This window comes from Oncorhynchus mykiss, chromosome 22, assembly GCF_057628025.1.
Source record: "Oncorhynchus mykiss isolate SJ-2025 chromosome 22, ASM5762802v1, whole genome shotgun sequence".
Taxonomy (NCBI): domain Eukaryota; kingdom Metazoa; phylum Chordata; class Actinopteri; order Salmoniformes; family Salmonidae; genus Oncorhynchus; species Oncorhynchus mykiss.
In genome coordinates, this window is record NC_143043.1 from 3,284,326 (window position 1) to 3,305,977 (window position 21,652).

General features: G+C 43.6%; 1 protein-coding gene across 2 annotated transcripts in view; it reads left to right on the forward strand.

Annotated features, from left to right (window-relative positions):
- tbc1d4 (TBC1 domain family, member 4) overlaps window positions 1-21,652 on the forward strand; it is a 139,595-nt gene that overhangs the window by 90,520 nt on the left and 27,423 nt on the right. For both annotated transcript variants that reach the window (XM_021578614.3, XM_021578615.3), the window contains 5 exons: window positions 87-235; window positions 2,923-3,135; window positions 20,183-20,347; window positions 20,628-20,786; window positions 21,174-21,418. In XM_021578614.3, the coding sequence (XP_021434289.3) occupies window positions 87-235; window positions 2,923-3,135; window positions 20,183-20,347; window positions 20,628-20,786; window positions 21,174-21,418 (931 nt within the window). The remainder of the gene's footprint in view (window positions 1-86; window positions 236-2,922; window positions 3,136-20,182; window positions 20,348-20,627; window positions 20,787-21,173; window positions 21,419-21,652) is intronic.

A 21,652-nucleotide genomic window follows, 5' to 3' on the forward strand; every position in this document is an offset into this window, starting at 1 on the left:
TCTCCCTCCTTTTCCCTCTCTTGCTCCCTCTCGCCCCTCCTCTCTCTCTCAACCCTCCCTCTTTATCATTTTCCCTTGCCCATCAGTAATGGGGAGGGCAGGAAGAGGACGCTATCTGGATGCAGCAGTGACAGTGTGAGTGCACCCCTCAACATCCGCAAAGTGTCCTGGAGACAGAAGATCTTCCTGCGGGTCGCCTCGCCCATGAACAAGCCCACATCCATGCAGCACCCAGGTGTGTGTGTGTAACAGGCTTGCTACACTGGCTTGCTACAATTTTTGCAGTGTGAGACGCTGCTATATTATTTCAATGAAACCTAGGCACAAGCAGCACGGCTCCGCGAGTGTCCCGCGCTGCTCAGTGTAAAATTAGGTTAAATTCTATTTTCACGCCCGAGAACACTTAATAAAGTAGCTCACGCTGGCAAAAGTGTAGCAGGTAAAAATAGACAGTTTTCCCGAATCCCCAGTGTAGCTCCCCATCTCAAGCACAGATGGTTTGTAATTACAAACCATCCATAAGACACTGGTACAATTCAATTAAACTCAATTCAGTCCAACTTTATTTTTCCCATAGGGCAATTAAGAACAGCATAATCAGATTACAATACCCAATACAATGCATTCCTGCTCACAGTACTTTTAGTACAGAATTACAATAGGCTCGCAATATAGTTAGCAAAGTTGAAATGTATAATGAATTTGTGATGAAACATTGTGATGATTAGCATATCCTTGAACTCTTGTGTCCTCTCAAACACCGACTTACAACTAGGGCTGTTGCGGTGACCGTATTACCGGCACTACGGTGGTCACGAGTCATGAAGGCAGTCAAAATCCACGTGACCGTTTAGTCACGGTTATTAGGCGATTCTCCAAGCTCTGTTGCTGGTGGTCATTAGTAGCCTGCCAAACTTGCTAACTGCCTGGTACTCAGCACTCGATTGTCCCTCAAATCACTCTGACATCAATGCAAATGTAATCAAACACTTCATGAGAGGCCATGAGCTCATGTTGCGTAACATTTTTATAGGCTTTGAAATTGCGCGAGAAAACAGTGGTGGCCTCTACTAAAAATAGGAGGATCCCATCAGCTTTCTATAGGCTAGGCCTACTAAATGTATTTCCTAACTTTCCTAATATTAAGCACATTACTTATATTTACAACAGGAGTATAGCCTACCTGGCTGGCATGAAAATGAACCACGGGAAAAGCATCCTCCATTTATGTGCACAGATGGCAGGTATTTTTTCCCGCATGCCCCTGTTTCAATACAGGTGCATGGTAATGGTCCATTCTAAATCAAATCAAATATATACATTCACATATATATTAGTTAGTATATGTAAAGACAAGATTAAATCAAGAATAGTCTGATGGGTGACAATGTTAGCCTTTTTTGTCATAGTCGCACACCTCATGTAGCCTTAACCCATAGGCCTATATGTTTTGAATGGGTTTGTATCACAACTAAAGTGGCCAAATAACTTCTTAAAATTAAACAAATTAACCTGCTTTACAAGGAGTGTAGAACCTAACTGGCATACATAAGCAGCGTGTGAGTTTCCCATTTCGTAAGATAATTTTCACCATAAATATGCATATTTTATAATAAAACCATTACATGCATAATCACATTTATGGTCACTTTTGATACGTGTTTTCCTGCTAAGGGGACATACGTGCTTATAGCCCACTACCATGTGTGCATTGCTGCGCTTATAATGTGAAGAAATAGCCTAATAGTTTATCAACATTTTAAGCTAAACCTTCTGATCTGTTGCATCAGCCACATTGCATAAAACAGTGTTTTTGAAGCTAGTGGTCGTATAAATTTGGGATCTATCGCATCCCACAACTGTCCCAGACAATGTTTGGAATATTTATTTCTCGCAGAGAATAGAATAGATTAACTTTTGTACTAATGGGGATAGTAGATTGACATAGGCTAGTGCGTTTTCTGTTTGTGAGGCCTACTCATCTTGTTGGATGATGAAAAGTAAACGTGGACAGTTCTTCCAATATCTTCAATATGCACCTCGGAAATAAGGACGGGCGCAATTGCATCCCAGATGTCTGTCTTCACTTGTAGCCTGTGAGAAAGACCCAATCACGTGATTGAGATTTGATTTGGAAAAGGGCACAACGGCCACTTGCTGCAAAAGGCCTGGATTTTTTTAGGGTGCATTACGGCCACACAAAGGGAATGCCACTTTGATATTCTAGGCATTATCAAGTGCTTTTCAAATGGTGAATGAGAGACTGATGTAGTGTGTACAGTCTGAGCAAAAACAAAGCAGAGCTCATGCAACTTTTTTCAAATGATCATTAGTCACATCATGCAGCTTTACAAAGTATTAAAAATTAAAACATATAGCCCAATGTTTGTAGAACAACTAAAGTTACATGAATAACTCTAAATTAAGCATATAGGAATAGCTATTTCTTTGTTAACAGCTCAACACAGAATAGCCTCGTGTGCGCACTCCCTCAAATATCCTTTCTATTTTATTCAGCTTTATTCAATTGTATTCTTCATACTATAAAATAATGCCACGGTATTCTAAGCAAGTCTTGTCTACTAAATATGACATAGCCACATCACGGCCTAACATCAGGACAACTCAGAGTATGCTATTCTGTTCTTCGGAAATAGACTACATTTTCTCCATATCATGTTTCTTTAGACCCGTCTTAAATACATAATGGATTTATTGGGAATGTGTATATCTATCTATATGTCTATATTACATGGATGTATTATTTTTTTAAATGTTCCAAAGGTCTGTATGATATGCTTGTAGGGAAGCCAGGAGATGCTAAATTGGTTTATGTTAATTTCGGTCAATTACCGTGAGACCGACAGTTATTTGCTTGACAAATAAAAATGACTGCAGTTATTTGGATATGTTGTCTCTCAGACCACTGTGATGTGATGGACCTGCTGCCCCTCTCCCCCCGCTCCTTCGACCCAAGTCTGGACCCCCTGGCCAGCCTACTGCCCACCTCGGGTGACACCTTCACTGGGAAGAGGCCCAAGAGGACGGCGGTGCACTACCGGGCCCTATGGAAGACGGCGATCCACCAGCAGATACTGCTGCTACGCATGGAGAAGGAGAACCAGAGACTGGAGGGTGAGTGAGAATGGAGCTTTAGTCATCTATTATGCAGAGACAAAGGAAACTTGTCTCTTTGCTTACACCTGTACCCAACCCCCTGTCACTCACACACACACACACACACACATTTTTTCCCATTCAAAATCCTATTTTCCCTAACCCAAACCCTAAATCTAATCTTTATGCCTAAAATAGCATTTGAACAATTTCAGGACATGAAAAAAGTTTGCATTGGCATTAGCCAGAGTTAGATATGAGAGAACATCGTTATCGTAAGTCAGAGTATGATATCTGAGAGGATAATAGATAGAGTTACATTAGATATCTGAAAGGATATACCGTTGAAGTCGGAAGTTTACACACACTTAGGTTGGAGTCATTACAACTCATTCAACCAATCCACAAATTTCTTGTTAACAAACTATAGTTTTGTCAAGTCGGTTATGACATCTACTTTGTGCATGACAAAAGTAATTTTTCCAACAATTGTTTACAGACAGATTAATTCACTGTATCACAATTCCAGTGGGTCAGAAGTTTGGGAAATTCCAGAAAATTATGTAATTAGACGCTTCTGATAGCCTAATTGACATAATTTGAGTCAATTGGAGGTGTACCTGTGGATGTATTTCAATGCCTACCTTCAAACTCGGTGCCTCGTTGCTTGACATCAATGGGAAATCAAATCAGCCAAGACCTCAGAAAAAAAATAGTAGACCTCCACAAGTCTGGTTCATCCTTGGGAGCAAATACCAAACGCCTGAAGGTACCACATTCATCTGTACAAACAATAGTACGCAAGTATAAACACCATGGGACAGCACAGCCGTCATACCGCTCAGGAAGGAGACGTATTCTGTCTCCTAGAGATGAACGAACTTCGGTGCGAAAAGTGCAAATCAATCCCAGAACAACATCAAAGGACCTTGTGAAGATGCTGGAGGAAACCGGTACAAAAGTATCTATATTCACAGTAAAACAGTCCTATGTCGACATAACCTGAAAGGCCCTCAGCAAGGCAGAAGCCCTGCTCCAAAACCGCCATAAAAAAGCCAGACAATGGTATGCAACAAAGATGGTACTTTTTGGAGAAATGTCCCCTGGTCTGATGAAACAAAAATGGAACTGTTTGGCCATAAAGACCATCGTCACGTTTGGTGGAAAACGGGGGAGGCTTGCAAGCCGAAGAACACCATCCCAACCTTGAAGCCTGGAGGTGGCAGCATCATGTTGTGAGGGTGCTTTGCTGCAGGAGGGACTGGTGCGCTTCACAAAATTGATGGCATTATGAGGAAGGGAAATTATGTGGATATATTGAAGCAACATCTCAAGACAAGTTAAAGTTAAAGCAAATGGGTCTTCCATATTGACAATTACCTCAAACATACTGGCAAAATGGCTTAAGGACAACTAAGTCAAGGTATTGGAGTGGCCATCACAAAGCCCTGACCTCAATCCTATAGAAAATTTGTGGGCAGAACTGAATGCGAGCGAGGAGACCTACAAACATGACTCAGTTACACCAGCTCTGTCAGGAGGAATGGGCCAAAATTCACCTAACTTATTGTGGGAAGATTGTGGACGGCTACCTTAAACTTTTGACCCATGTTAAACAATTTAAAGGCAATGCTACCAAATACTAATTGAGTGTATGTAAGCTTCTGACCCACTGGGAATGTGATGAAAGAAATAAAAGCTGAAATAAATCATTATCTCTATTATTATTCTGACATCTCACATTCTTAAAACAAAGTGGTGATCCTAACTGACCTAAGACAGATAATTTTTACTATGATTAAATGTCAGAAATTGTGAAAAAAACAGAGTTTAAATATAGTTGGCTAAGGTGTATGCAAACTTCCTACTTCAACTGTATACATATAAAAATTGGCCGGTTAATCGGTATCGCCATTTTTTGGTCCTCCAATAATCGGTTTCGGTGTTGAAAAATCGTAATCGGTCGACCTCTAGTTGGGTCATTGTCCTGTTGAGTAACAAATTATATTCCCACTAAGCCCAAACCAGATGGGATGGTGTATCGCTGCAGAATGCTGTGGTAGCCATGCTTGTTAAATGTGCCTTGATTTCTAAATAAATCACAGACAGTGTCACCAGCTAAGCATAACATGTGAAGATCATCCGTTCACCCGCACCGCGTTTCACAAAGAGACAGGGGTTGGAACCAAAAATCTCCAGACCAAAGGACAAATTTCCACTGGGCTAATGTCTATTGGTTGTGTTTCTTGGCCCAAGCAAGTCTCTTCTTATTGGTGTTCTTTAGTAGTCGTTTCTTTGCAGCAATTCGACCATGACGGCCTGATTCAGACGGTCTCCTCTAAACAGTTGATGTTGAGATGTGTCTGTTACTTGATCTCTGTGAAGCATTTATTTGGGCTGCAATTTCTGAGGCTGGTAACTAATGAACTTATCCTCTGCAGAAGAGGTAACTCTGGGTCTTCCATTTCTGTGGTTGTTTTCATGATAGTCAGTGTCATCATAGCGCTTGATGGTTTTTGCGACTGTTCTTGAAGAAACTTTCAAAGTTCTTACATTTTCCGTATTGACTGACCTTCAAGTCTTTAAGTAATGATGGACTGTCGTTTCTCTTTGTGTATTTGAGCTGTTCTTTACATAATATGGACTTGGTCTTTTACCAAATAGGGCCATCTTCTGTATACCACCCTTGCCTTGTCACAACACAAGTGATTGGCTGAAACGCATTAAGAGGCTCCTCTGTCCTCCACTCGTTACCTGTATTAATGGCACCTGTTTGAACTTGTTGTCAGTATAAAATACACCTGTCCACAACCTAAAACAGTCACACTCCAAATTCCACTATGGCCAAGACCAAAGAGCTGTCAAAGGACACCAGAAACACAATTGTAGACCTGCACCAGAATGTAAGACTGAATCTGCAATAGGTAAGCAGCTTGGTTTGAAGAAATTAACTGTGGGAGCAATTATTAGGAAATGGAAGACATACAAGACCACTGATAATCTCTCTCGATCTGGGGCTCCACGCAAGATCTCACCCCGTGGGGTCAAAATGATCACAAGAACGGTGAGCAAAAATCCTAGAACCACACGGGGGGACCTAGTGAATGACCTGCAGAGAGCTGGGACCAAAGTAACAAAGCCTACCATCAGTAACACACTACGCCGCCAGGGACTCAAATCCTGCAGTGCCAGACGTGTCCCCCTGCTTAAGCCAGTACATGTCCAGGCCCATCTGAAGTTTGCTAGAGAGCATTTGGATGATCCAGAAGAAGATTGGGAGAATGTCATATGGTCAGATGAAACCAAAATATAACTTTTTGGTAAAAACTCAACTCGTCGTGTTTGGAGGACAAAGAATGCTGAGTTGCATCCAAAGAACACCATACCTACTGTGAAGCATGGGGGTGGAAACATGCTTTGGGGCTGTTTTTCTGCAAAGGGACCAGAACGACTGATCTGTGTAAAGGAAAGAATGAATGGGGCCATGTATCATGAGATTTTGAGTGAAAACCTCCTTCCATCAGCAAGGGCATTGAAGATGAAACGTGGCTGGGTCTTTCAGCATGACAATGATCCGAAACACACCGCCCGGGCAACGAAGGAGTGGCTTCGTAAGAAGCATTTCAAGGTCCTGGAATGGCCTAACCAGTCTCCAGATCTCAACCCCATAGAAAGTCTTTGGAGGGAGTTGAAAGTCCGCGTTGCCCAGCAACAGCCCCAAAACATCACTGCTCTAGAGGAGATCTACATGGAGGAATGGGCCAAAATACCAGCAACAGTGTGTGAAAACCTGAAAAAGACTTACAGAAAACGTTTGACCTCTGTCATTGCCATCAAAGGGTATATAACAAAGTATTGAGAAACTTTTGTTATTGACCAAATACTTATTTTCCACCATAATTTGCAAATAAATTCATTAAAAATCCTACAATGTGATTTTCTGGATTTCTTTTCTCATTTTGTCATAGTTGAAGTGTACCTATGATGAAAATTACAGGCCTCTCTCGTCTTGTTAAGTGGGAGAACTTGCACAATTGGTGGCTGACTAAATACTTTTTTGCCCCACTGTATATATATTTAAAAAAAATTGGCCAAATTGGTGTCCAAAAATACCGATTTCCGATGGTTATGCAAACTTGAAATCAGCCCTAATTAATCGGCCATTCCGATTAATCGGTCGACATCTAGCTGAAACCTGGTCCTGACAGTCCGAACGCCCCTTGGCGATAACAACGCCAGGCTCCATAGCATCAATGCTGTAAAACAGGGAATAACAACAACTAAAAATCAGAAGACATTTCAACCCTGCACAACATCAATTCACCTCCCTAGTTTAGATAAGAAAAATAACCTCATGCAATGCAATGAAAATGATTTTCACCTGAAGTGCTGGTACTGCTTGATCTGTGGCAGCGGCCTGAAGTCATCCATAGCTTTCCACCGGCACCGTACCATCCTCCAGTCCAAACAGCTGCGGATGTTGACCCCCTTCACAGTGCTGTCCTTCACAGCACTAACAATCTCAGACAAGGTGTTCACTCTGGTCTTTCTGAAGTGCTGTTTTGGCCACTGCAATTATCACAATTCAGGTCCATCTCCGTAGTTAGTGATGAAATGGTACATGTAGTTGATGACTGCGCTGCTGCCTTTGCTTGCTTGGACTGGCTCTCTTTTTGATAGGAGACATTAGACCATTCTCCTTGTATGACTGGTGAGGAGAGTCAGGTGTGTTCTACAGGTCTTTGTGATGGCAGACATTAGACCATTCTCCTTGTATGACTGGTGAGGAGAGTCAGGTGTGTTCTACAGGTCTGATGGGAGACATTAGACCATTCTCCTTGTGTGACTGGTGAGGAGAGTCAGGTGTGTTCTACAGGTCTGATGGGAGACATTAGACCATTCTCCTTGTATGACTGGTGAGGAGAGTCAGGTGTGTTCTACAGGTCTGATGGGAGACATTAGACCATTCTCCTTGTATGACTGGTGAGGAGAGTCAGGTGTGTTCTACAGGTCTGATGGGAGACATTAGACCATTCTCCTTGTGTGACTGGTGAGGAGAGTCAGGTGTGTTCTACAGGTCTGATGGGAGACATTAGACCATTCTCCTTGTGTGACTGGTGAGGAGAGTCAGGTGTGTTCTACAGGTCTGATGGGAGACATTAGACCATTCTCCTTGTATGACTGGTGAGGAGAGTCAGGTGTGTTCTACAGGTCTTTCTGATGGGAGACATTAGACCATTCTCCTTGTATGACTGGTGAGGAGAGTCAGGTGTGTTCTACAGGTCTTTCTGATGGGAGGCATTAGACCATTCTCCTTGTATGACTGGTGAGGAGAGTCAGGTGTGTTCTACAGGTCTTTCTGATGGGAGACATTAGACCATTCTCCTTGTATGACTGGTGAGGAGAGTCAGGTGTGTTCTACAGGTCTTTGTGATGGCAGACATTAGACCATTCTCCTTGTATGACTGGTGAGGAGAGTCAGGTGTGTTCTACAGGTCTGATGGGAGACATTAGACCATTCTCCTTGTATGACTGGTGAGGAGAGTCAGGTGTGTTCTACAGGTCTGATGGGAGACATTAGACCATTCTCCTTGTGTGACTGGTGAGGAGAGTCAGGTGTGTTCTACAGGTCTGATGGGAGACATTAGACCATTCTCCTTGTATGACTGGTGAGGAGAGTCAGGTGTGTTCTACTGGTCTGATGGGAGACATTAGACCATTCTCCTTGTATGACTGGTGGAGGAGAGTCAGGTGTGTTCTACAGGTCTGATGGGAGGCATTAGACCATTCTCCTTGTATGACTGGTGAGGAGAGTCAGGTGTGTTCTACAGGTCTGATGGGAGACATTAGACCATTCTCCTTGTATGACTGGTGAGGAGAGTCAGGTGTGTTCTACAGGTCTTTCTGATGGGAGACATTAGACCATTCTCCTTGTATGACTGGTGAGGAGAGTCAGGTGTGTTCTACAGGTCTTTCTGATGGGAGACATTAGACCATTCTCCTTGTATGACTGGTGAGGAGAGTCAGGTGTGTTCTACAGGTCTTTCTGATGGGAGACATTAGACCATTCTCCTTGTATGACTGGTGGAGGAGAATCAGGTGTGTTCTACAGGTCTGATGGGAGACATTAGACCATTCTCCTTGTATGACTGGTGAGGAGAGTCAGGTGTGTTCTACAGGTCTTTCTGATGGGAGACATTAGACCATTCTCCTTGTATGACTGGTGAGGAGAGTCAGGTGTGTTCTACAGGTCTTTCTGATGGGAGACATTAGACCATTCTCCTTGTATGACTGGTGAGGAGAGTCAGGTGTGTTCTACAGGTCTTTCTGATGGAAGACATTAGACCATTCTCCTTGTATGACTGGTGGAGGAGAATCAGGTGTGTTCTACAGGTCTGATGGGAGACATTAGACCATTCTCCTTGTATGACTGGTGAGGAGAGTCAGGTGTGTTCTACAGGTCTGATGGGAGGCATTAGACCATTCTCCTTGTATGACTGGTGAGGAGAGTCAGGTGTGTTCTACAGGTCTTTCTGATGGGAGGCATTAGACCATTCTCCTTGTATGACTGGTGAGGAGAGTCAGGTGTGTTCTACAGGTCTTTCTGATGGAAGACATTAGACCATTCTCCTTGTATGACTGGTGAGGAGAGACAGGCGTGTTCTACAGGTCTTTCTGATGGAAGACATTAGACCATTCTCCTTGTATGACTGGTGAGGAGAGTCAGGTGTGTTCTACAGGTCTTTCTGATGGGAGACATTAGACCATTCTCCTTGTATGACTGGTGAGGAGAGTCAGGTGTGTTCTACAGGTCTTTCTGATGGGAGACATTAGACCATTCTCCTTGTATGACTGGTGAGGAGAGTCAGGTGTGTTCTACAGGTCTTTCTGATGGAAGACATTAGACCATTCTCCTTGTATGACTGGTGAGGAGAGTCAGGTGTGTTCTACAGGTCTTTCTGATGGGAGGCATTAGACCATTCTCCTTGTATGACTGGTGAGGAGAGTCAGGTGTGTTCTACAGGTCTTTCTGATGGAAGACATTAGACCATTCTCCTTGTATGACTGGTGAGGAGAGACAGGCGTGTTCTACAGGTCTTTCTGATGGAAGACATTAGACCATTCTCCTTGTATGACTGGTGAGGAGAGTCAGGTGTGTTCTACAGGTCTTTCTGATGGGAGACATTAGACCATTCTCCTTGTATGACTGGTGAGGAGAGTCAGGTGTGTTCTACAGGTCTTTCTGATGGGAGACATTAGACCATTCTCCTTGTATGACTGGTGAGGAGAGTCAGGTGTGTTCTACAGGTCTTTCTGATGGGAGACATTAGACCATTCTCCTTGTATGACTGGTGAGGAGAGTCAGGTGTGTTCTACAGGTCTTTCTGATGGAAGACATTAGACCATTCTCCTTGTATGACTGGTGAGGAGAGACAGGCGTGTTCTACAGGTCTTTCTGATGGAAGACATTAGACCATTCTCCTTGTATGACTGGTGAGGAGAGTCAGGTGTGTTCTACAGGTCTTTCTGATGGGAGACATTAGACCGTTCTCCTTGTATGACTGGTGAGGAGAGTCAGGTGTGTTCTACAGGTCTTTCTGATGGGAGACATTAGACCATTCTCCTTGTATGACTGGTGAGGAGAGTCAGGTGTGTTCTACAGGTCTTTCTGATGGGAGACATTAGACCATTCTCCTTGTATGACTGGTGGAGGAGAATCAGGTGTGTTCTACAGGTCTGATGGGAGACATTAGACCATTCTCCTTGTATGACTGGTGAGGAGAGTCAGGTGTGTTCTACAGGTCTGATGGGAGGCATTAGACCATTCTCCTTGTATGACTGGTGAGGAGAGTCAGGTGTGTTCTACAGGTCTTTCTGATGGGAGACATTAGACCATTCTCCTTGTATGACTGGTGAGGAGAGTCAGGTGTGTTCTACAGGTCTTTCTGATGGGAGACATTAGACCATTCTCCTTGTATGACTGGTGAGGAGAGTCAGGTGTGTTCTACAGGTCTTTCTGATGGAAGACATTAGACCATTCTCCTTGTATGACTGGTGAGGAGAGACAGGCGTGTTCTACAGGTCTTTCTGATGGAAGACATTAGACCATTCTCCTTGTATGACTGGTGAGGAGAGTCAGGTGTGTTCTACAGGTCTTTCTGATGGGAGACATTAGACCATTCTCCTTGTATGACTGGTGAGGAGAGTCAGGTGTGTTCTACAGGTCTTTCTGATGGGAGACATTAGACCATTCTCCTTGTATGACTGGTGAGGCGAGTCAGGTGTGTTCTACAGGTCTTTCTGATGGGAGACATTAGACCATTCTCCTTGTATGACTGGTGGAGGAGAATCAGGTGTGTTCTACAGGTCTGATGGGAGACATTAGACCATTCTCCTTGTATGACTGGTGAGGAGAGTCAGGTGTGTTCTACAGGTCTGATGGGAGGCATTAGACCATTCTCCTTGTATGACTGGTGAGGAGAGTCAGGTGTGTTCTACAGGTCTTTCTGATGGGAGACATTAGACCATTCTCCTTGTATGACTGGTGAGGAGAGTCAGGTGTGTTCTACAGGTCTTTCTGATGGGAGACATTAGACCATTCTCCTTGTATGACTGGTGAGGAGAGTCAGGTGTGTTCTACAGGTCTTTCTGATGGAAGACATTAGACCATTCTCCTTGTATGACTGGTGGAGGAGAATCAGGTGTGTTCTACAGGTCTGATGGGAGACATTAGACCATTCTCCTTGTATGACTGGTGAGGAGAGTCAGGTGTGTTCTACAGGTCTGATGGGAGGCATTAGACCATTCTCCTTGTATGACTGGTGAGGAGAGTCAGGTGTGTTCTACAGGTCTTTCTGATGGAAGACATTAGACCATTCTCCTTGTATGACTGGTGAGGAGAGACAGGCGTGTTCTACAGGTCTTTCTGATGGAAGACATTAGACCATTCTCCTTGTATGACTGGTGAGGAGAGTCAGGTGTGTTCTACAGGTCTTTCTGATGGGAGACATTAGACCATTCTCCTTGTATGACTGGTGAGGAGAGTCAGGTGTGTTCTACAGGTCTTTCTGATGGGAGACATTAGACCATTCTCCTTGTATGACTGGTGAGGAGAGTCAGGTGTGTTCTACAGGTCTTTCTGATGGAAGACATTAGACCATTCTCCTTGTATGACTGGTGAGGAGAGTCAGGTGTGTTCTACAGGTCTGATGGGAGGCATTAGACCATTCTCCTTGTATGACTGGTGAGGAGAGTCAGGTGTGTTCTACAGGTCTTTCTGATGGAAGACATTAGACCATTCTCCTTGTATGACTGGTGAGGAGAGTCAGGTGTGTTCTACAGGTCTTTCTGATGGGAGGCATTAGACCATTATCCTTGTATGAGGAGAGTCAGGTGTGTTCTACAGGTCTTTCTGATGGGAGGTATTAGACCATCCTCCTTGTATGACTGGTGAGGAGAGTCAGGTGTGTTCTACAGGTCTTTCTGATGGGAGGCATTAGACCATTCTCCTTGTATGACTGGTGAGGAGAGTCAGGTGTGTTCTACAGGTCTTTCTGATGGGAGGCATTAGACCATTCTCCTTGTATGACTGGTGAGGAGAGTCAGGTGTGTTCTACAGGTCTTTCTGATGGGAGGCATTAGACCATTCTCCTTGTGTGATTGGTGAGGAGAGTCAGGTGTGTTCTGCAGGTCTTTCTGATGGGAGGCATTAGACCATTCTCCTTGTATGACTGGTGAGGAGAGTCAGGAATGTTTTACTGATGCTGAAAGACATACAAATATTTTAGCATTATTATACAATAGATGTGAAATGGCATTCTGCGATAACATCAGTACACACACTTCATACACAATGTTAGCTAGCTAGCCAGCCATCTATAATGTCAGCTGGCTAGCTAACAGCAAGCTTTAACTAGCAGTACAAACCGATAGCTAACATTAGGCTATAACTAGCAATGCGAAATGGCATACTGAGAAACATCACTAACGTTACACACAATTCATACACCTAAAATAATGTTAGCTAGCAAGCCATCCATCTAACCTCAGCTAACGTTAGCTAGCTAACAGCAAGCTTTAACTTGGGGTGTTTTGTTTAGACATGTCACGTTAACGTTAACTGCAACCCCTTTCATTAAATAAGACGTCTTGTGTCGTTTCCGGTTCATTTGCGCAGCTTGTTTGGCCCATTGTGTTTCACTGATTTCAAAACACTTCTTCCGTGACAACAACACTGTTGATCGCCGTTTCTTCCCCATCACCACTCAACAATGTCTTCTTCAATGAAAATGTTTTTACCTAAATCATGGATTTCCTCATCGTCTGATTCATTTTCAGAGTCAAGAGAGTGCCAGCATGGCACGTTCGTCCTCCAGAAAGTAGTCCATCACAACGATTTTCCCACTGACCTTTGTCGATATCGCCTGATATATTCAGGGCAGCAATGTTATTGAGAGCAGTAGCAACATATTTGCAGTTCTCCCTGGCTAACACTATCTGCAGTAGAAAGGATTATCTATGCATAACGAGCAGCTCATTTTATAGACACAAGATGCTACACCGCAGAACAATCTGAAAATCATCTCTCAGCATGTCCAGCCCCTCATTATCTCAGCCAATCATGGCTAGCGGGAAGGTTCCTGTCTTAATTTAACAACTTTATTCGTATTTACAGATGGAATAAAAGTTTGTTAATAAGGCACATGAACATTTTTGAGAAAGCATATGAAATGAGGAGAGGATGGCTGCTGTTTTATTGGCTCTTAACCAACAGTGCTATTTTGTTTGTTTTTTCGCATTGTTTGTAACTTATTTTGTACATAATGTTGCTGCTACCATCTCTTATAACTGAAAAGAGCTTCTGGACATCAGAACAGCAATTACTCACCTCAAATTGAACACAGAATTTTCTTTAATGAGTTGGACGGGAAGTGTATACTCCAAACACCCGAACAGGCACTCATCCCCATCATTCGCTGGAGAAATAAACAGAGATTTCGCAGAAAGAGATCAGGGTGCCTTGTGAGGATCAGAAGTGGCTAATTCGTATTGTTAGCCAACGAAGCACCAACAGGACATTAAAAACTGTAATATCTTATGTTTCACCAAGTCGTGGCTGAACAACGACATGAATAACATACAGGTGGCGGGTTATCGGCAGGATAGAACAGCAGCCTCTGGTAAGACAAGGAGCGGGGGTCTATGTATATTTGTAAACAACAGCTGGTGCACCATATCTAAGGAAGTCTCGAGGTTTTGCTCGCCTGAGGTAGAGTATCTCATGATAAGCTATAGACCACAAGGTCTGCCCAAAGAGTTATCATCTGTATTTTTCATAGCTGTCTATTAACCACCACAGACCGATGCTGGCACTAAGACCACACTCAATGAGCTGTATAAGGCCATAAGCAAACACTCCTAGTGGCCGGGGACTTTAATGCAGGGAGACTTAAATCTGTTTTACCTCATTTCTATCAGCATGTTAAATGTGAAACCAGAGGGGAAAAAAACTCTAGAACACCTTTACTCCACACAAAGAGACACATGCAAAGCTCCCCCTCGCCCTCCTATTTGGAAAATCTGACCATAAAAATATCCTCTTGATTCCTGCCTACAAGGAAAAAAATTAAGCAGAAAGCACCAGTGACTCAGTCTATAAAAAAGTCGTCAGATGAAGCAGATGCTAAACTACAGGACTGTTTTGCTAGCACAGACTGTAATATGTTCCGGCATTCTTCTGATTGCATTGAGGAGTACACCACATCAGTCACTGGCTTCATCAATAAGTGCATTCATGACATCATCCCAACCAGAAGCCATGTATTACAGGCAACAACCGCACTGAGCTAAAGGGTAGACCTGCCGCTTTCAAGGAGCGGGACTCTAACCCCGGAAGCTTATAAAAAGTCCCGTTATGCCCTCCGATGAACCATCAAACAGGCAAAGCATCAATACAGGACTAAGATTTAATCATACTACACCGGCTCCGATGCTCGTCGGATGTGGCAGGGCTGGCAAACTATTTCAGACTACAAAGGGAAACACAGCCAAGAGCTGCCCAGTGACACGAGCCTACCAGACGAGCTAAATAACATTATGTAAATAGTTTTATGGCAAGTATCACTGAAATATGCATGAGAGCACCAGCTGTTCCAAGCGACTGTGCGATCACACTCTCCATAGCCGATTTGAATAAGACCTTTAAACAGCTTCGAGGCAAGTAACACTGAAACAGGTCAACATTCACAAGACTGCAGGGCCAGACGGATTACCAGGACGTGTACTCCAGCATGAGCTGACCAACTGGCAAGTGTCTTCACTGACATTTTCAATCTTTCCCTGTCTGAGTGTGTAATACCCACATGTTTCAAGCAGACCACCATAGTCCCTGTGCCCAAGAACACTAAGGTAACCTTCCTAAATGACTACCGACCCGTAGCACTCACATCTGTAGCAATGAAATGCTTTAAAAGGCTGGTCGTGGCTCACATCAACACCATCATACCAGAAACCTTAGACCCACTCCAATTTGCATACCGCCCCAACAGATCCACAGATGATGCAATCTCTATTGCACTCCACACTGCCCTTTCACACCTGGACAAAAGGAACACCTATGTGAGAATGCTGTTCACTGACTACAGCTCAGCGTTCAACACCATAGTGCCCACAAAGCTCATCACTAGGCTAAGGACCCTGGGACTAAACTCCTCCCTCTGCAACTGGATCCTGGACTTCCTGATGGGTAGGTAACAACACATCCGTCACGCTGATCCTAAACACGGGGGCCCCTCGGGTGCGTGCTCAGTCCCCTCCTGTACTCCCTGTTCAATCATGACTCTACGGCCAGGCATGACTCCAACACCATCATTAAGTTTGCCGATGACACGACAGTGGTAGGCCTAATCACCGACAACGATGAGACCACCTATAGGGAGGAGGTCAGAGACCTGCCGTGTGGTGCAAGGGCAACAATCTCTCCCTCAACGTGATCAAGACAAAAGGAGATGATTGTGGACTACAGGAAAAGGGGGACCCAGCACGCCCCCATTCTCGTCAACGGGGCTGTAGTGGAGCAGGTTGAGAGCTTCAACTTCCTCAGCGTCCACATCACCAACAAACTATCATGGTCCAAGCACACAAAGACAGTTGTGAAGAGGGCAAAACCTTTTCCCCCTCAGGAGACTGAAAAGATTTGGCATGGGTCCTCAGGTTTTACATCTGCATCATCGATAAAATGTTCACGTTCAAGCGGCTCTGCTGTGAAGTCATGACTTGCGACATACGCCTAGTTTCCTGAATCGGGTCACATACAGTGCCTTGCGAAAGTATTCGGCCCCCTTGAACTTTGCGACCTTTTGCCACATTTCAGGCTTCAAACATAAAGATATAAAACTGTATTTTTTTTGTGAAGAATCAACAACAAGTGGGACACAATCATGAAGTGGAACGACATTTATTGGATATTTCAAACTTTTTTAACAAATCAAAAACTGAAAAATTGGGCGTGCAAAATTATTCAGCCCCTTTACTTTCAGTACAGCAAACTCTCTCCAGAAGTTCAGTGAGGGTCTCTGAATGATCCAATGTTGACCTAAATGACTAATGATGATAAATACAATCCACCTGTGTGTAATCAAGTCTCCGTATAAATGCACCTGCACTGTGATAGTCTCAGAGGTCCGTCAAAAGCGCAGAGAGCATCATGAAGAACAAGGAACACACCAGGCAGGTCCGAGATACTGTTGTGAAGAAGTTTAAAGCCGGATTTGTATACAAAAAGATTTCCCAAGCTTTAAACATCCCAAGGAGCACTGTGCAAGCGATAATATTGAAATGGAAGGAGTATCAGACCACTGCAAATCTACCAAGACCTGGCCGTCCCTCTAAACTTTCAGCTCATACAAGGAGAAGACTGATCAGAGATGCAGCCAAGAGGCCCATGATCACTCTGGATGAACTGCAGAGATCTACAGCTGAGGTGGGAGACTCTGTCCATAGGACAACAATCAGTCGTATATTGCACAAATCTGGTCTTTATGGAAGAGTGGCAAAAAGAAAGCCATTTCTTAAAGATATCCATAAAAAGTGTTGTTTAAAGTTTGCCACAAGCCACCTGGGAGACACACCAAACATGTGGAAGAAGGTGCTCTGGTCAGATGAAACCAAAATTGAACTTTTTGGCAACAATGCAAAACGTTATGTTTGGCGTAAAAGCAACACAGCTGAACACACCATCCCCACTGTCAAACATGGTGGTGGCAGCATCATGGTTTGGGCCTGCTTTTCTTCAGCAGGGACAGGGAAGATGGTTAAAATTGATGGGAAGATGGATGGAGCCAAATACAGGACCATTCTGGAAGAAAACCTGATGGAGTCTGTAAAAGACCTGAGACTGGGACGGAGATTTGTCTTCCAACAAGACAATGATCCAAAACATAAAGCAAAATCTACAATGGAATGGTTCAAAAATTAACATATCCAGGTGTTAGAATGGCTAAGTCAAAGTCCAGACCTGAATCCAATCGCCAAATTTTTCAGTTTTTGATTTGTTAAAAAAGTTTGAAATATCCAATAAATGTCGTTCCACTTCATGATTGTGTCCCACTTGTTGTTGATTCTTCACAAAAAAATACAGTTTTATATCTTTATGTTTGAAGCCTGAAATGTGGCAAAAGGTCGCAAAGTTCAAGGGGGCCGAATACTTTCGCAAGGCACTGTATAGGCTAGTAAGCATAGTTAGTTTTAGCTGGAGTTGGATATCCGGGGCGATATCTAGAGTTATGTCTGATGGGATATAGTTAGCATTAGTTTGATATCTGAGACAGATAGGCTATGTATAAAAACACCAAAGCTCCTGTCAAGCTGTTGTTTCTGTCTCCTGTTTATTTTGGGAGGGTCACAAAGCCCTCGCTTGCGTCTCACTTCTGTTTGTGGTTCTGGAACACAACTATTTGTAGAATGTCTGGTTGGAATACACACATTTAACAGTGAATTAACACTTTCACACCATCCAGAAACAAAACAATCGCTAGGCCCCTAGGCACTTCATACCGTATACATCCAAAATAATGACCTTCTGATGTGCTAGAAGCAGTCCCTCATTACATTTTTTAAATCTGCGATTGCCCAAAATTTTGCAAAATCAACCATGTTCTGCATTTCAAGAGAGGGCTTGCAAATTTGACCAATCACCTCACTATTACCACATAAAACTGTCAAATTATTTAGTCAAAATTATTAAAACAGTGTGCCATTTTAGTCACATCACATTTTTATTGCCTCATTAACCTACAGTTAACATAAATCACTGACTTCCATGAGCACAAACATACATATAGCCTTGTCCTACCAACATCATTTTCGGCATAACATCCGTCCGCATGATTTTCTTCCCAACAGCCAAATTGGCAGAATAACACAACAGATACAAAATCCCTCCCCTTGAGAGGGCTCCAGACTAACATTTTCCCCTTAACTTTTTCAGTTGGTGGCACCAGCCCATGATTTGGTCGCACATGTTTTTTTCCACGCAATAGAAAAGAACACGAATCACCCTTTAAAATCATTTATAGTGCTTTAGACTGTGTAAGTAGGATTTTACTGGGTGACGTTCACTTTTTCTTGAGTCATTTTCTATTAAGGTATATTTGATTTTACTCAAGTATGGATATTGGGTATTTTTTCCACCACTGCACGTATTGTAGTCATGTATTAATCTAACATCAAATGTAATGTCCAATTTTTTTTTTTGCAGTTATAGCCTGCTACCCTATGCACTCGCAATTATGTGTTTCAGATCTTAAAGCCATCTCAAATATCTTGGTCGGAAAATAGTTCCTATTGAACTCGTTATTAAGAGATTTGAAAGTAGAGATTTGAAAACAGAAAGCAGAGAACAGCAGTAGTTGCTTCCAAAGCTATGTATTTCCCGCAATTGGATTTTGAAATGTTATACAATCAGTAGCCTTTTTTCTTTCTCCCAGAGCCCAAATAATGTGGCTCGCTCACCACAGCAGCAGGCCTCAGCAAAACAGGCCCCAGTGACAAAAACACGCAGAATGCGACAGTGGTAGCAGTCTGGAGCCCTGCCCTTTGGCATACTGTAGCTATATTGTAATCAAAGTTCTGTCGTAAGTAGTGGTCTGATAGGTTGAAGCAACATAACTAGCTAGCATTATCAATCTGTTATTACATGAGCGTATATATTGGAATGATACACTTTCAGATGTTTCTTGAGGTTTGTAGTATTTTTCCCTGTCAACTTGTTGGTGCAAATCCTTTCTTCTCCTGTGGAAACGTTGCATTTGGTCTTGTTTGAATCAACATGATAAGTAAAGTGGCTCCAAATGTTGCCCCTTTTTCGTCAATGAATCGTTGCCACCAAATTGGTGACCAGTTACCGGACAGAGAGGTGACTCGTGAATGACTTGGGCATGGTATTTGTTTTACACTTTATTGCAACATTGCAATGAGAAAGCCTTACAATTCTGCTAACCTAACTAGTGTAGTAGGCGTTAAGTAAACACCTGAAACCCCCCCTACCTACTGGTCTTGACGCGAAGAAGAAAAGAACTGTCTAGGGAGGTTTTCTGCTGCACTGTTCAACCAATCTGGTAAACATGGAGGAGTTAAGATGGAGTGTCAGCTTGTTAACATCCAAAAGCAGATGTCGTGTCACAGGCTCCCTTTCCATTTCCCCTGAAAACTGGAACATCCGGTTGTTGGGGACTCGGCAGAGGCTATAATTCTGCTAAGGTCATTCATGCTTTTCATTGGACCAAACAAATAACACTGAAAAGCTCTTAATGTCTTCAAAAACTCTTGTCAAGTCCACCTACTTGTCAGATTTTAGTCACAGAGATAATTGTCTCGTTTTCGTCAACTGAAATTAAAAATCTTTTTTGTTTAGTTATAGTTTTTTGGGGGGTCTATATAGCCAGTTATCATCTTGTCACTTGCCACTGAGAAATGAAAAATTTGTCACTATTTTTGTTGGTGAAATTAACACTGCTTTGATCTCTCTCTGACCTCTTGACCTCTCTGTGTAACTTCTCTCTGCTAGCAAGTCGAGACGAGCTGCACATCCGGAAGATGAAGCTGGACTACCAGGAAGTGGGGACATGCATTAAAGACGTGCTAGCCTTCTGGGACAGGAAGCTGAGCGTTCCGGGCAGAGCCAAGGTCGTCCCGTTGGACAAAGAGGAGGTCCACAATGCAATCTCTAAGGGTGAGCGAGAATGATAAGGGTTAAGGTGTGTGTGTTGGGTGGGTGGGTGGTCCGTGTGTGTGCTGAAGTCCCCCTCTTTCTGCAGGTGCCCCACACGTCTGTTGTTTGTACGTGTGTGTGTGCGCGTTGTATGTCTGTATTAGTATGGTTGCCTGTCTTTGCTAATCTATGTATTGCATGTGTAATGTAATGTGTTTATCTTCCTACCACATCCTACACTTTCTCCATACTCCTGACACATCCAACGCTCTGTACTCCAAAACATCATCTCTGTCCCCAGGTGTCCCTAAGGGCAGGCGTGGGGAGGTGTGGCTCCTCTTCTCCCAGCAGCACCGTCTGAGACACCGTCTGCCCCCCGGCCGCCACGCCCCAGACACCCCCTACCAAGACCTGCTGAAGCAGCTCACGGCCCAGCAGCACTCCATACTAGTTGACCTGGGTATGTGCACGTGCATGCATTCACACACACACAAACAAAGACACACATGCACACTGGCACACATGCATACACACACTCCACCAGGACTTGCTGAACCAGCTCACTGCCCAGTAATACTCCATGTGTGCACATGCTTGTTTATGTACTAGAGGATGCTGGTGGGAGGAGCTATAGGAGGACAGGCTCATTGTAATGGCTGGAATGGAATAAATGGAAGGGTATCAAACATATGGAATCCGTTCCATTTATTCCATTCAAGCCATTACAATGAGCCTGTCCTCCTATAGCTTCTTCCACCAGCCTCCTCTAGTACATACCCACACAAAAGCAAACACACACCAATTGATTGATTGGTGTATTTATTTCTTATTTGAATTAATTCAATAGGTCGGACATTCCCCACCCACCAGTACTTCTCAGCCCAGCTAGGTGCAGGGCAGCTGTCCCTCTACAATCTGCTCAAGGCCTACTCTCTGTTAGACACTGAGGTGGGCTACTGCCAGGGCATCAGCTTTGTGGCAGGTATCCTGCTGTTGCACATGAGTGAGGACCAGGCCTTTGACATGCTCAAGTTCCTGATGTACGACCTGGGCTTCCGCAGGCAATACAGGCCTGACATGACTTCTCTACAGGTAGGGGGATGGATGGATGGATGGATGGATGGATGGATGGAGGGAGGGAGGGAGGGAGGGAGGTGTTTGCTGGACCTCTAAGAGGACATTTCGGTAATGCTTTATTTAAAAGCCCAGTTTTAAAAAAATAATAATCTGGTACTTTAATCTAGTATTCACCTGGTGTTTATATGGTATTACCTAAGAAACTGCTAGTAAATAAGGGATAAAATGATATCTCTCTTCCGCACCTGC